This window comes from Epinephelus lanceolatus, chromosome 5, assembly GCF_041903045.1.
Source record: "Epinephelus lanceolatus isolate andai-2023 chromosome 5, ASM4190304v1, whole genome shotgun sequence".
Classification (NCBI taxonomy): Eukaryota; Metazoa; Chordata; class Actinopteri; order Perciformes; family Serranidae; genus Epinephelus; species Epinephelus lanceolatus.
In genome coordinates this window covers 42,086,787-42,102,762 of record NC_135738.1, presented here as the reverse complement: position 1 = coordinate 42,102,762, position 15,976 = coordinate 42,086,787, and the positions used below count along the sequence as shown (strand labels likewise).

Here is a 15,976-nt window from a genome sequence, read left to right as displayed (position 1 = left end):
TAGTCACCTGAAATGGTTTCCACTTCACAGGTGTGCCTTATCAGGGTTAATTAGTGGAATTTCTTGCTTTATCAATGGGGTTGGGACCATCAGTTGTGTTGTGCAGAAGTCAGGTTAATACACAGCCGACAGCCCTATTGGACAACTGTTAAAATTCATATTATGGCAAGAACCAATCAGCTAACTAAAGAAAAACGAGTGGCCATCATTACTTTAAGAAATGAAGGTCAGTCAGTCCAGAAAATTGCGAAAACTTTAAATGTGTCCCCAAGTGGAGTCGCAAAAACCATCAAGCGCTACAACGAAACTGGCACACATGAGGACTGACCCAGGAAAGGAAGACCAAGAGTCACCTCTGCTTCTGAGGATAAGTTCATCCGAGTCACCAGCCTCAGAAATGGCAAGTTAACAGCAGCTCAGATCAGAGACCAGATGAATGCCACACAGAGTTCTAGCAGCAGACCCATCTCTAGAACAACTGTTAAGAGGAGACTGCGCCAATCAGGCCTTCATGGTCAAATAGCTGCTAGGAAACCACTGCTAAGGAGAGGCAACATGCAGAAGAGATTTGTTTGGGCCAAGAAACACAAGGAATGGACATTAGACCAGTGGAAATCTGTGCTTTGGTCTGATGAGTCCAAATTTGAGATCTTTGGTTCCAACCGCCGTGTCTTTGTGAGACGCAGAAAAGGTGAACGGATGGATTCCACATGCCTGGTTCCCACTGTGAAGCATGGAGGAGGAGGTGTGATGGTGTGGGGGTGTTTTGCTGGTGACACTGTTGGGGATTTATTCAAAATTGAAGGCACACTGAACCAGCATGGCTACCACAGCATCCTGCAGCGACATGCCATCCCATCCGGTTTGCGTTAGTTGGACGATCATTTATTTTTCAACAGGACAATGACCCCAAACACACCTCCAGGCTGTGTAAGGGCTATTTGACCAAGAAGGAGAGTGATGGAGTGCTGCGGCAGATGACCTGGCCTCCACAGTCACCGGACCTGAACCCAATCCAGATAGTTTGGGGTGACCTGGACCGCAGAGTGAAGGCAAAGGGGCCAACAAGTGCTAAACACCTCTGGGAACTCCTTCAAGACTGTTGGAAAACCATTTCAGGTGACTACCTCTTGAAGCTCATGGAGAGAATGCCAAGAGTGTGCAAAGCAGTAATCAGAGCAAAGGGTGGCTATTTTGAAGAAACTAGAATATAAAACATGTTTTCAGTTATTTCACCTTTTTTTGTTAAGTACATAACTCCACATGTGTTCATTCATAGTTTTGATGCCTTCAGTGAGAATCTACAATGTAAATAGTCATGAAAATAAAGAAAACGCATTGAATGAGAAAGTGTGTCCAAACTTTTGGCCTGTACTGTATATATATATATAAAAGCATAACTATAAGGCTACGAAAACCAAACGAATTTTATTTTATAGCGATCATACACTTGTATAAACATATTAATGGGTAGAATATTCAGATTCAGATTCAGATTGACAATAAACCATGCCAAATATTACACACTGGCCCTTTAACAGGAACTGTGGAGGTCATGTTGAGGTCTGGAAGACCATGAAAACATGCTGAATGAGCTCCTTGTAGGATTGCCAGAAAGGCAAATCAAAACCACTGTTTGACTGCAAAAGACCTGCAGAAAGATTTATCAGACTCTGGAGTGGTGGTGCACTGTTCTACTGTGCAGTGACACCTGTACAAATTCGACCTTCATGGAAGAGTCATCAGGAGAAAACCTTTGCTGTGTCCTCTTCACAAAATTCAGCGTCAGAAGTTTGCAAAGGAACATCTAAGTAAGCCTGATGCTTTTTGGAAACAAGTCCTGTGGACTAATGAAGGTAAAATAGAACTTTTTGGACGCAATGAGCAAAGGTATGTTTGGAGAAAAAAAGGGATGCAGAATTTCATGAAATGAACACCTGTCTAACTGTAATACACAGGAGTGGATTGATCATGCTTTGGGCTGGTGTTGCAGCCAGTGGTACAGGGAACATTTCACAGGTAGAAGGAAGAATGGATTCAGTTAAATTCCAGCAAATTCTGGAAGCAAACATCACACCATCTGTAAAAAAGCTGAAGATGAAGAGAGGATGGCTTCTACAACAGGACAATGATCCTGAACATACCTCAAAATCCACAATGGACTACCTCAAGAGGCACAAGCTGAAGGTTTTGCCATGGCCCTCACAGTCCCCCGACCTAAACATCATTAAAAATATGTGGATAGACCTCAAAAGAGCAGTGCATGCAAGATGGCCCAAGAATCTCACAGAGCTAGAAGCCTTTTGCAGGAAAAATGGGTGAAAATAATAATAATGATAACTTTATTTGTAGAGCACTTTTGGAATGGAAAAAGAAAATACAAAAGTGATATAATCATATACATACATCTCCACCAACATATACACGTAGTGCGCATGCATACATATACACATGGCTGCATATACATACACTCCCATACACACAGTTAGTCTGTCAGGAAATTCCAAAAGTACGTTTTCAGACGAGATTTAAAGACGTGAACAGAGTCAGCTGATCTAATGCTCAGTGGGAGGCTGTTCCAAAGCTGAGGAGCAAGAACTGAAAAGGCTCGATCACCTTTTGTCTTTAAACTGGACTCTGGAACAGTTAGAAGACCCACGTTAGCAGACCTGTGGGGCCTGTTTGGGTGGTATGATGTGAGAAGCTCAGTTATATACTCCGGAGGCAGATCATTGAGAGCCTTGTATGTGATTAAAAGAACTTTAAAGTGAATTCTAAAAGACACAGGAAACCAATGCAGGGAGGCCAGAATAGTATAGATGTATAGATTGATTGTTTAAAGAGGCAACAGACAGCATTTTTTCCTAAATATATCATTATGAAAATAATGTGGGTCGCACAGGGTAGTGGCCACAGTAAAATCAGACTGTCAGCGTTACATAGGTTACTTAGTGGCTTTGCAAGCTTCTGCCATCAGGGGCGAAATTTCGCGGAAAGAATCTGCTTTACGGCAGGAAACGCATCATGTATTGCAAAACTGGTCGGTCAGCCAATCAGGGACTGGAGCTGGTCCTTATGAGGAGTTGGGCATGAGATAGTTGAGTCACGAGCACAATGGCAGACGGACAAAATTTGGAAACAAGTGAAAAACGGCCTAGCGAAAGAAAACAAGCTAATCTGTGTGAGGAGGCAAAGAAGAGCAAAAAGGAGAGTGATAAAAAAAGAGGAAGAACAAGAGTAAACCTCAGTCAGGTGTTCAAGAGATGGAGGGAGCTCTGTGACCAAAGAGGCTCCAAAACCGGTGTCCAGCTAGCTTTCTTTCTAATGGATCAGTAAGTGACACGGCTAAATGTTAGCTAGACGAGAGACGATTGTACTGTACTGGCTGCTAGTTAATTCCTAGCTGGCCTGCATCGCAAATCGCCGCAACCAGGGACCGGGTAGCGAGTGTTGGTCGGCTGACATCCTCGTTGCCATTCTACGGCAGCGATACGGACAGTGATATCCCCCTCCCTTCCTTCTGTTCTCTTCTCACGGAGGCAGCTATCGACGGACATCGCCCAGCTAAGTTACGCCCAGCTGTGAACACTGGACTTTTCACTGCAACGGCCTTAGACTGAAGAGCATCAAAATCAGTTAACATTAGTCCACACAGCTCTCCCTGCCCTGGAGAGCAGGGAGATCATGTCGGTCACTGGCCATAAATGTGAGGGCTTTACAGCCTACATTTGATTGATTATCTCTGATCCCCACGGTCAATTTGGTCGTTGCGACAGTGCGAACAACACCGCTGACGCTAGGTGGCAGCGAGCTAAAAAAACCTGAATCCTATCTGTTGCCTCTTTAAGCAGGTGAACAAGGCATTACAGTAGTCAAGGCGGGAGACTATAAAATCCCCCAAAAAATAACTGAAAGAAGCTGTGATATTTTCCAAAGGGTGCCCTACTAAGTATTGACCATGCAGGGTGCCCAAACTTTTACTACATGCAGGCCCTTTCCCATTTTTGTTATTTTGAAATAGAAAAAGATTGAAATTATAAAGTAATCTTGCTTAAAATATTAAAGAAATGTGTCATCTTAAATTTTGCCTTTTGGAAATCAATTTATCTTTTACTTACTTAGTTGTTCACAGTGAAAGCAATTTTGACCAGGGGTGCCCAAACATTTACATGCAACTGTACGTGACTTTACTAACTTCACATTATTACTCAAAGTATGTAAACTGATGTCACTTTCTCCCCATATGTAGTTATTTTAACTGATACCATGATCTTTTTAATGTGTAGTCTGCCAACAAGAGTGTTTCTGATTCTGAGATAGCTCATGCAAGGTAATGAACTTAATGTCTATGTCTCATAGCCTATATGGATGGACATCGACAAGTCTCACAACAACATTTCTTTCTACTGTGTCACACATTATTTTGACCTTTCTAAATGGCAGCCCACCAACTGTGATAAAAAGATAGATGACAAATAACCTCCATTAAGTGATTAGCAAGAGTCAAACATCAACCTATACAGAGAAACTGTAAATGATATAATAATGTATATCATATTAGCCTGTTGGAAGCTATTTAATTTGTGTCTTTGACAGGGGCTTAAGAGTATGACCTTGATCAAACTCAGCCCACCACAGCTTTAATTACCACTGATATGAGTTGCATAATTCTAATGGCATTTTCCTGATGGTATATAAGTGGAGGCACTTTTATTTTGAAGGCACAAGTGCTGCTTCCCTCGTAAGTGTGTGTGACTGTGACGGAGCTCAGTGAGTAGTGGCAGGGCACTGTGTTGTACACTATGTAGACAACAGCAAGGCTGTGCTGCCGACCTGGCTTTAACCAGCGACTGACACAACACACACTCTGAGAAAAAAAATAACGCATTTTATTTTGTGAAGAGACACACAGGCTGAAGAAGACTTTGGAGGAAGCTGACATGATGCAAAGACACAAAAGGTAAATAACCAATTATTTTCTCTTGCAAATAAGTAAGAATAGAATTACAAGTCATCATTAGCCAGCCATGCCATACTAACACCAATGTCATTCATTCATTTACAGTGTAAGGTATAACACAAAAAAAGATAATAATAATAATGATGATAAATAATAATAATACTAGAAATAATAATAATAATGATGATAGTAATATTAAGGGAGAAGGAAGTGCATGATTTGAAAGTTGTCTTTTCTGATACTTTATTCATTTTCAATTAATTTCAGGTCTGCAAACAGCCAAATGTGACAGTAGCACAAACACAACATAACAAGTTGTGATGGGGGAACTCACACATATCCATTCGTATTGCACTCTTTTTTCAAAACTGAACAGTTATGTCACTCCTTTGCATTTTGTTGAATTCAAATTATCCACTTCTCCCAATTTCTGTCAAAATATTTCCCTGAACTCTCAAAGGATAGGTCTAGTTTTCCAACTAAATACATTTCCTGAGCAATTTCATGCTATTGCTTTTGCTGACAGTTGTCTTGTATAACTTTATAGGCTGAGCAAATCTCCATGCTGTTTCATTCTTTCAAATTTATAGTGACTCACCTGTCACACCAATGCCACACTGTTGTATACTAATTGCTACTGTGCAGCGGGGCAGCTGTGGTCAGGGGCATATCCAGTGGATGGCCTGGGGTGGCATGACCCATCCCCCAATACCTGGCTGGCCATCCATGGTGCCACCTCATTAAGATAAACTATGATTGGCTGTCTGCCCAGAGGCTTATTTATTTTAACGGAATATTTGACCCACTAAATGACAATTTATTAATCCACTAGTCGTGACATGCTGCCTTGAATTCAATAAGAACGTTTTGTTTTTCGAGTATGCCTCCATGGAAAATTGCAAACAAATCTATATCAAAACATCCTTTAACAAACTCTCACTCAACTCATGCAGTATAATCTATGTCAGTCGTTTGCTCAGTACTTCCCAGACATAAGCATTTTCAACAAAAAAACTAAACAAAAAATAAAGTAGTATTTGAGTCTGGATTTGCAGAGAGCATAGATAAATCTCACTTTTAAGGGGAACTACACCCATATAAAAAAATCACATGTGTTATTCCTATGGCCTAAGACAGTCCAAAAATATTTGTAAAAATGGACAATTCTTTTCCAGATCCAAAAGCTAGAGTGCTAAAACTCCAATTTGTGATGTCATTGGGTATAAAGTCATAAGCTGCTCCACAGATAATGGACTTTGAAAGATGTTCTACATTCTACACCACAATTTTGATTTTTTTATTGGTTTCTGGTTTAGAGAGAGTAAATTATGTTCACAAATACTGCTTGAACTTTTCCTGGCCATGGAGATAACATATTGGAATTCTTAATCTAGAAATGGTGCGCCCCTTTAGGTTTTAAATACTAAGGTTTTTGTAGTAAAATTCAATGTATTGTAATGTACTGAACGTACAACTGGATAAATGAGACCTGGACCCACAAGTTGTGCAGCATAATCCAACATGTTTGCGTTTTTCCGTGGAGGCATGCAATACAAACAAAGGTTTCTTCACAAATTCCGGGTAACACTCATGAATTGTTATATGGTCATCTTGTGAGTGAAGTATTATTTATATTTGTTGGTACTTAACACTGTCACTGTTTTGCATGTAGCACTCATGCATACATTTTAAAGGTATAATTAATTTTTTTGAGGAGAAATAATAAATAATGGAGGCTTTATATAATATCACTGGGGGTGCGGGTGGTGGGGATGTTGGACACAGCTGCGGAGGAGAGGGGGAGGATGTTGGTGACGAAAGCTGCCACCTCGGGTTGGCACGATATCAGATTTATGATGCATGATTATGGTGGCCAAAAGAGTTCCAGATAACAATATTATCACAATATTTATAGAAATTTTGGGGGACAAAAATGCATGCTATCAGTCATATTCATCTTTAACTCTGTTCATTGTGCAATTTTTCTTGTTTGGCAAATTAATTACACTTAAAATATGAAGACTGGAGGTGGAGAGAGAGGGTCTGTAACCACAACTACACAAAAAGAGCAATTAAACTATTTTGTTAGTAAAAAGGCAACCAACTGGTGTTAGGGAAAGGAGACAATGTGAGAATGGAAAGAAACAGAATATTTTAAAGGCACTGGACTACTTGCACGATATAATCATATGTGTGTCATTAACATGATATCAAGATTTCATTTTTAAATTTCATACTTATTGTTAATACCAGTAGATCAAGACACTCCAACTGCAAACACATGTTACCTGCCACCAGATTAGCCAACAGTAAAACTAAATTGCAATAGCTGGGTTTCAACCAGAGGAGGGCAGTTTTTGTTAATAACACAGTATGTGGAAATCAAATACTTTGCACTGAAAAGTCAAGATTTGGATGTAAATCCATCAACAACACTAATAAAAATTAGTGATTTTAGGTCTAGTCACTCTTTAAAACAGATATAAGTTGAAATGGAAAATCAGTGCTATTCTTACTGCCATGATAAACAAAAATACAAAACCAGGGTTCCCCCTATGCTGAAGTGTTTGCTGACTTGCACGTATTTATGACAGTTGCTAATTTTATGTGTCAAAACGTACACTGTTTGTGTTATCCACTGTTTTTTAAACTATGGTACAAGCTCCCTCTAGCGGCACACAGAGAAATCTCTGAAATATTATTTTAGAATAAATTTATATACATATATATATATACACACACACATATGTATATATATATATATATATATATATATATATATATATATATATATATATATATATATACATAATGATGTCAAAATACTACATTTAAAATGAAAATACTTCAACAATGGAATCCCTGAAATGTAATTCAACATAAATTAAGATTGTAAGCAGAGATAAAATGAATGGAGAATATTTTGAGCAGCGCTGATGAAACTGACGTGGATGACAATCAACCAAGTGCAAGTGCTGGTGGTTTTCACATCAATGTCAGACCTTGTTAGCAATTTCATTTAGGAACCAGTGGTGTAGTGGAGGGTCCCTCCACCTATTTTTTTTTTTTTTTTCAGCTAAAAAGCCATTGTAATATATAGGAGAGTATGCCCACTTCCTCATCAGTAACCTACCTATCTACCTAGTAGTACACCCACCTCATCAACTACCACTACACCACTGATAGGAACTATTTTCTTTCCACCAGAGTTGTCAACCATATAACTGTGCATAAGGAAGACTGCATCTACTCATACCTAATATATAAATATATATCATTAATGGTGTCCTCCTCAGCTGAGCTGTAAAGTTACCTAGCTAGGTAGCAAGGTGAGCTAGCAGTAGAGGCAGGCATCCTTCTATGCTGCGGTTGGGTTGTGCTTTGATAGAGAGAAAAAAGGTGCTACATGAAACTCCTCACCAGGAGCGGCTCGTGGTGAAATTGGGTGGGAGGGCTAAGCATTAGGCCTATGGCCTATACTGATCAATAGTTCAGCTGGAGTAACAGTAACATCACACCCAGATACAGTACCAGGCTACAGCAACAATGCACTACAACAAAACTAGAGAATTAGGCTAACTACAAAAATGTTCTGATGCCAAAAGCTCTCTCTGTCTCGCTCTCTCTCTCCCTCTCTCTCTCTGGCTGGCTTGCTCACATGCATGCGCACACATGCACACACACACACACACACACACACACACACACACACTAACTATTTTCCGTTGTACACACAGACAGGAAAGGTAAAGGAAAGGAGTAATGCTTCTTTAATAAAAGGTTAGGGCTTGGGCCTAGGGCTGGGCGGTATGGCCTAAAATCAATATCTAGGGGGATGAGGTGATGGTATGATATCGCGGTATCGTCTTCTCTCTTTTTTTTTTTTTACACCTTAAATAAAACAATTTAAAAAGCCATACAAGTCTAGGATGGAAACTATTTATTGTCAGAAGTAAAACGGTTGCTAATCCATCTATTATTGTGTGTAAAACGTTATATAGTATGTATAAACGTTAGAGGGAAGAGGGAGGGCCGGCGGCTCCCGGGCCCCCTTCTCCCGCGGGCCTGGGTTTGGTGCGGTCGCCAGGCCACCGGCAGCGGTCCCCGTTCTGCCGCCGTAGCCGGACTACTGCGGTATGAAGGTAACCACAAAAGCGGTACCGCGGCTCAAGTTACCGTCACCGCGAACACCGCCCAGCCCTACTTGGGCCTACCTTATTTGAAGAGAAGCTCACATCTACGGCCTGTCTGGGATGCAAACAGGTTAATCACCAAGTCATTTAAGTCCGATGATTTTTGGATGAGGTCTCGCTCGATAGACAGCATTTAAAATAATCCACCTCGTTCAGCATGATGCTAACGCAATTCACAAGACTCAACGCTCACTCTGCCACTACAGTAACAGCGGGCAGGCCCTCACTGTACTTCCATGCACTGTCATTGGCCAAAAGTCAGTGGCCTGGGCTGAATTAATTTATTTGATTTGAATTTATGATTGTTATTAATGATTGGGAGCTGATTGTAGGAGTATGGGCTGTAAAAAATCAGCCCATTTAGATAAATCCTGCGTTTTTCTGAGTATTTTAGTGCTGTTGCTGCTATAGGTTCCACCAAAAACAATCAATTTTCTTTAATTTAATAATTTTCTTGTCTTTATTGTAAAAGATAGGCAGCGCTTAGCTCTGCTAGCCCATTTAAACCAGCTGTCTCTGCTCCTCACAGCAATCTCTGTGGATTATCTTGTGTAAGGGTTAATGATATTTGGAAAGAGACATTGCTGTTGAGTTTTTTTTTAAAAAAAAACATTTTTTCAATTTTATTTTTTGCGCTTTGAGCACCACAAGTCATCTAGTTCATCTAGTTCTATTGGCGAGAAGGCAGACATCTCTACAGCTGATACCTCCAACACTCAGCAGCTCACACCAAAACAATCTAGTTTAGTCAGTCAAGTTACTAGTTTATTTCAAGCCAAATATACTTGCATAAACTGTGTGTGTTAAAGCTTTGGTCCAGAGTTTAGTCATAAAGGAAGGATAAAGACTAGAAACAGGAAAACAGCTAGAACAGTAGTGTGCAATGGTCTGCAGTATGGCAGGCATCTCACCTAAGTGTAACGCCATCCACCATCCCCTCCACCTCCAGATGACAAAGTCAGCTCATACATTATGTCACTGTAGAAACATTAATATGATAGGCCTACATATGAAATGTACAATTGTAACTGATCTGGTTTATGGACATGTACAATGCCAACATTTTCTTCTGCTGACAGAGGAAAATGGCTGATTTGCCAAAATTGAAGTGAAAAAGCAATAGGCTGTGGTTTTTTACAGGGAGTTACAGTTTGATATATCTTGGCCGGGAACAGTCACTTTGTGGAGTTTTGATGGTTGTCTGGTTGTAGCCTTATGTTGACCATACAGATATGTGTGTGCTATCAACTCTCAGCAAGAAAGTGAATATGCGTATTTCCAACAATGTCAAACAATTCCTTTAAGACAGAAATTCATCTATGTGCATATGTTGATTTAAGATCTCAGATTGATAAGTTGCTTTATCCCCTTAATTCATTTCTCATGTTGACAAGATAAGTTGCATCTGTGAATGTAAACTACAGTCCAACAGGAACTAAGGCCCCCCAACCTGAGGCACCTCACTCAGCCAAGAATGATGAATAGTCAGAAATGTGCAGCAGATCAGCTCCACTGAGCTGTGGATGTGCGTGTGTAATGGAATGAAGAGTGGATGCCGTCTGATTGATGGCAGAAAAGTGCAACTAAATTACTTTCATTTCATGTCCACCTCAATTTATTAGAGGCGGCCCTCAGGAGGGGATGTCCAATATGTGTGTGTGACTGGGCTGGAAGATGAGTGAAAGAGCAACAGATGCCTTGCAGAGTTTCACTGTTGCACACTGGTTAATTAGCTTTCAGCAGAATGTGAAACCTCAAAACAAACCTCTGGATTCTTTAGATGGAAAAATTGGTTCACATTTTGTCCTCTGATAACCTCAAAATCTGTTGAAGTAGTTATAGTTTAAGAAGGATTTTAGGAATATGGCTGTAACTTTAGCAGAAATTCACTAGGAGGCATCACAAGTGCATTATGAAGGGCGAATAAACTTTACACTGATTTCAATGTTTTGCCAGACATTATGTTAAAATGATCCTAATGCACTCATTGAGTGTGTTTACGCCTTGAGTGCAGAATTAGGGGTTATTTGTTACATTGCATGCTCAGCAGCACCAGAACGGTTCATTTGAATATTGCCCATTAATGCTTATGCACATTGGATCTAATTAAAGCTCCACCAGACATGACTTCGGCTCTGGATCTCAATTTGAGGCCTGCAAACCTTCAGAGGAACATTAGGGGGCTTCCGTTTTTATTCCAGCATCATTTAGAGGTCCAGTGTGTAGGATTTATGGGGCTGTATTGGCAGAAATATAATACAGTTTAATAAATGTGATTTCTTTGGTGAAGAATCACCTGAAAATAATAATAGTTGTGATTTCTTTAAAAACAGGGACACTCAACTTACTTTGCCTGGGGTCACTTTTGTAAAAGCACAGGAGGCCAAGAACCAGTCAAAGTAGCCACGCACAGGTCGGGTGTCTGCAGGGGTGTTTCTAGGATATGAGGACAGTCGGGGCTTAGCCAGTGCCTCTGTTCAACTTGGTCTCACTCCCATCTCATCAGATACCGACGTTTGGTCAGTGGCCCATCAGTGTCAGACACCGCTGCTCACAGGTACCCTTTAGTGTCGGTATGAGACAACCTGGGTGGCATTATTTGATGATACTCAGGGAAACTAAATAGTATAAAGAGCGAGAAAGTCGGTATTGGGTAGGCGGGTCACTGAGGTGGATGGGTCAGAGAAATTCTGGACTTTTTTATGGACTGACATTATATTACATTAGCTACAAGTGTACTTACTTTAAGCAACCTATGATGGTTTTTTTTCTAAACCTAACCACATGCTTTCGTTGCCTTAGCTGAAGGAAGTAAATCTTAAAACAACCTACAGCCTACATTAACCTACATTCTAAGTTTATTTTGATAAAGCACACGCACACGCTATCTGGCCCACGGGACTTATGTTGAGTATCACTGCCTCAGGCTATTTATAACTACATAGGGGGTGCGTCCTGGAGATTGCCATGTTGAACTGTCATGTTTCTACAGTAGCCAAGAACAGACAAACCAAACACTGGCTCTAGATAGGGACACACTCTTTTTTTTTGCATTTTTGTGTCAGCTACTGTAATTAGCAGCCCCTTTTTTACGTGAAACTTTATTCAGTGTTTTTACTGGTTTAAATCATTAGGTCTATTTGTTCTGGAGAGGAAAGGACCTCTGTGGATAATTTGGCTCCTGGTAAAAATCTCCGGAACGTCTAGATGTTAAGTTATCAGAGAAAAAGGTGAGCATAGATTAACAGATGCTAGGCTAAGAAACACTAATTTGTATTGTGAAACTTTATTCAGTATTTTTATCTGTTTTAATCACATGGTCCTTTTATTCTTGAGAGTAAGAGACCTTTGTGGATGATTCTGCTCTTGGTAAAAATCTCCTGAACAATGAACATTGAAGGAATTTCTATCTGGAGAAGGTTCAACTGATTGCAATTTGCAATTCTCATGGCTAGATGCCCCTAAATCTCCCTAAATCATACAAACTGTTCCTTTAAAGCTGTGCAGCGCAATTGATCTGTTGGTATGGCCAATACTCCAGGGCAAGATCTATTTTGTTGATTTCTTTTTACTACTGGCTGCAATGCTGTGACATTTGTTTTGGAAATTCATGGTTGCTAAAGGATGGTTCTTAGTGTTTTTGATGACCTCACTACCTTTCCTTTCGCACTGTCATCAGGTGAGAAATGTGCCATTGATCAATACTTTGGTCTTTGACAAAGGGTATGTCTCATTTCCATTAATTTTATCCACAGCTCCCTTACTTGCATTATATCTGCAAAGAAATGGTGCAATGAATAAGGGATCAAATAAACACAATTTCAGTGAAATAGGACATTGTTCTGACTCAAGCATTATCTGAAGCAATGTCAGTTTGTGTCTTTGTGTCTTAAGACAATTCAGCAATTGGCTGCTGTATTAATTTCTCCTCTTCACACTGGCCATGAATAGTGTCCCTCCAGATGCAATTCCCGTCTTCATTCTGTGCAAATATGCGCTCTGAAGTTTAGCCCAAGCTAATATGAGGCTGCAGCAGTATAAATTAGACAAATTAAGTGGGTATTGGATACATCACAGTTTTGAAAAATTCCAGACACTGTTTTAGATTGTGGATGGATAGCAACACAATGAGAGAATTTTGTACTCATGTGAAGTGATAATTTCATAGCGTAGCTGTTTTCGGAGATGGAAACCACGTAATTACAGCTCACATTGAAATAGTTCTGCCTGACGCAGAGTAACTGATTTACCAGGTCATGAGTGACTGAATAGACATGACAGTGATAGACAATAAATTGTTCATTACTGTCAGACAGCAGTAAGAAATTGGAGTGTTGCCAAACACTTTCTCCCCTTATTATCCATGATACACATTAAATTGGAACATGACAGATCATGAAAAGAATAATCTTTCAGATAAATGATGAGATCAGAACTACAGTAAACACAAATCCTTTAGATGGTGAATGGAAACAAATACAGTCTAAAAACTGCAGTACAATGTTGATGCAATTTTAAGCTTCCCAATCAGCTGTAGTCACCAGACACAACCAGATTATTGAGTCTTCACCAAGTTAAGGAAAAAATAATGATTAAGTCAAGGGAAATATGCAAGGTATCTCCAAATCTAAGAGCTAGAGCGATTATGTTTTTTGTCGGCCAAGCGGAAATTAGCATCGCCCTGGTTCCCTCGACAAAAAGCCTATGGTATTTGTCCATTGGACTTCGGGTTATTGGAGATTATTGTTCAGCAAGATAATCTTCACAAATAAACACCACTTTTATGATTTCTGATGTGCAAAGGCAGTTGTAAAATGCTAACAATAGGCTATAAATGAACTACACTACAGTCACATGACTTCAGTGTCGTCACTACAGCAAGACTGTAAAGCCGTGTTGAGCTTGATGATGTTTTGTAGTCTCAATCAGCCACATGTTAGCAAATTTACGAGTAAGGTATTTACTGAGGTACTTTATGCCATAGAACAAAATGTGAAAATCTCTTAAGCTTGTGTTAATCGTAGATTTTATTTCAGGCATCTAATCAAAAAAACAGGGGTGGGACTAAGTCATTGTTTTGCAAGTCACAAGTAAGTCTTAAGTCTTTGCCTTCAAGTCCCAAGTCAAGTCCAAAACAAGTCATAATGTGCTCTTCACCAAATGTAATGTTATTTTAATAAGGGAATAGTAATCATAGCTATGCATTAGCTCACTAACTATGTTAAGTAAGTAGCTTAAAGTCATGAGTCACTGCTGGTAAAGTCCTAGTCGAGTTCCAAGTCTTTCTCGATTTTGTGGAGTCTAAAGTAGAATCAAATTTGTGACTCGAGTTTGACCTGAGTCCACACTTCTGCCAAAAACCCACTGACTTTGAGACGAGGGAACCAGAAGGGCACATTTTAGGACTTGTTTCTGCAGCACTCTTGGCCAGAACATGATATGATAACAATTAAGACAATTTGCATTGATCAGAGAGTTAATCCTAACTATTTCTCCTGTGACCTGCATGCTGACCTTTCCTGTAGCATCTATCCAGTATCCCTGTAGCAATCTAGCCAAAAAGAAGAAATATAAAATGTAATGATCAGATTGCCGTGAAATTCAGTGAGCAAATTCTCACTGGAGGATGAAACCATTGGACAAATAAGCCTTACTCTAGAACCACCCGTGGGACAAAATGTCAACTTTGTTCACATGATACCTTGTATTTAAGAAACTATTCCAGAGAAAATTAACATAGTGCTGACCTTTTCCTTACATATTTTCTGCAATTACAGCATTGCCATTTGAAACTACTAGCTTGCTTTGTTCTTTCATCCCCCACATTTATCAACTGATTCAGCCAGGACTGCAGATACCTGAGGGAGTCCCAAAGAGAAATTCTGTTTCTGTGTTAATGTGTGTTTGACACTGAAATATTAAAGTCCAAAGCCAATCCAAAGGTTATTGTCAATACAATTCCCTATTTGTCCAATTAATTGAACTGCTTTTCTATTTCCAGGTGACTCCATGGGGGCCTGAGCGGTGTTTGGAAGACTGGGAATCATATTCAACATGTTCTTTTTTACTCTTCTTCATTAGTTAAAAGGACGATAGAAAAGGGGCAGTGAGCTGGATAACAAAAGGATATATCAGAGAGAAGAAAACAAGCACAGTGTTCATTTCCCCTTCTCAGTGATCAAAGACTTCTGAAAACAAAATTCACAGCTGTTTCTTCCACTACAGTGATAATCAAAGCTGTGAGATCCTTAAGCTTCACAGCAGTCAATATCACATGCTACTTTTAACTGCATTGGCTTTAAATTAGAGTTAATGCTCTAATGAAGGAGAAAAAACATGGTGACATTTCAGAGTCATGCCCCTCATCACATTAATGAAATGAATGTAACCTGTGATTAACAAACACTTGTGGTATAAAAAGGCCAGCTGCTAGCAGATATGTCTGACAACGTGAGCTCCAGAATTGACACCCCAACCAACATCTCTCTGAGTCCCAGTGCCGCCGTCTCTGAGTCATTGGAGTACAAGACAGTGTCAGTGTTCCTGGTCCTGCTGGTGTGTGGCGTGGGCATTGTGGGGAACATCATGGTGGTCCTTGTAGTCCTCACCACGCGCCACATGCGGACACCCACCAACTGTTACCTAGTCAGCCTGGCCATAGCTGACCTGACGGTGCTGGTAGCAGCCGGGCTGCCCAACGTGTCGCACAGTCTGACAGGCACATGGGTCTTTGGCCACGCTGGCTGTTTGGGGATCACCTACCTTCAGTACCTGGGCATCAATGTGTCCTCCTGCTCCATCACCGCCTTCACTGTGGAGAGGT

General features: G+C 40.2%; 1 protein-coding gene across 1 annotated transcript in view; it reads left to right on the top strand.

Moving 5' to 3' along the window:
• The first annotated feature begins 4,819 nt into the window (after positions 1 to 4,819).
• trhr2 (thyrotropin releasing hormone receptor 2) overlaps positions 4,820 to 15,976 on the top strand; it is a 46,929-nt gene continuing 35,772 nt past the window's right edge. Inside the window, exons 1-2 of the mRNA XM_033634757.2 lie at positions 4,820 to 4,960; positions 15,155 to 15,974. Of these exons, the coding sequence (XP_033490648.1) occupies positions 15,592 to 15,974 (383 nt within the window). The 5' untranslated portion in view covers positions 4,820 to 4,960; positions 15,155 to 15,591. The remainder of the gene's footprint in view (positions 4,961 to 15,154; positions 15,975 to 15,976) is intronic.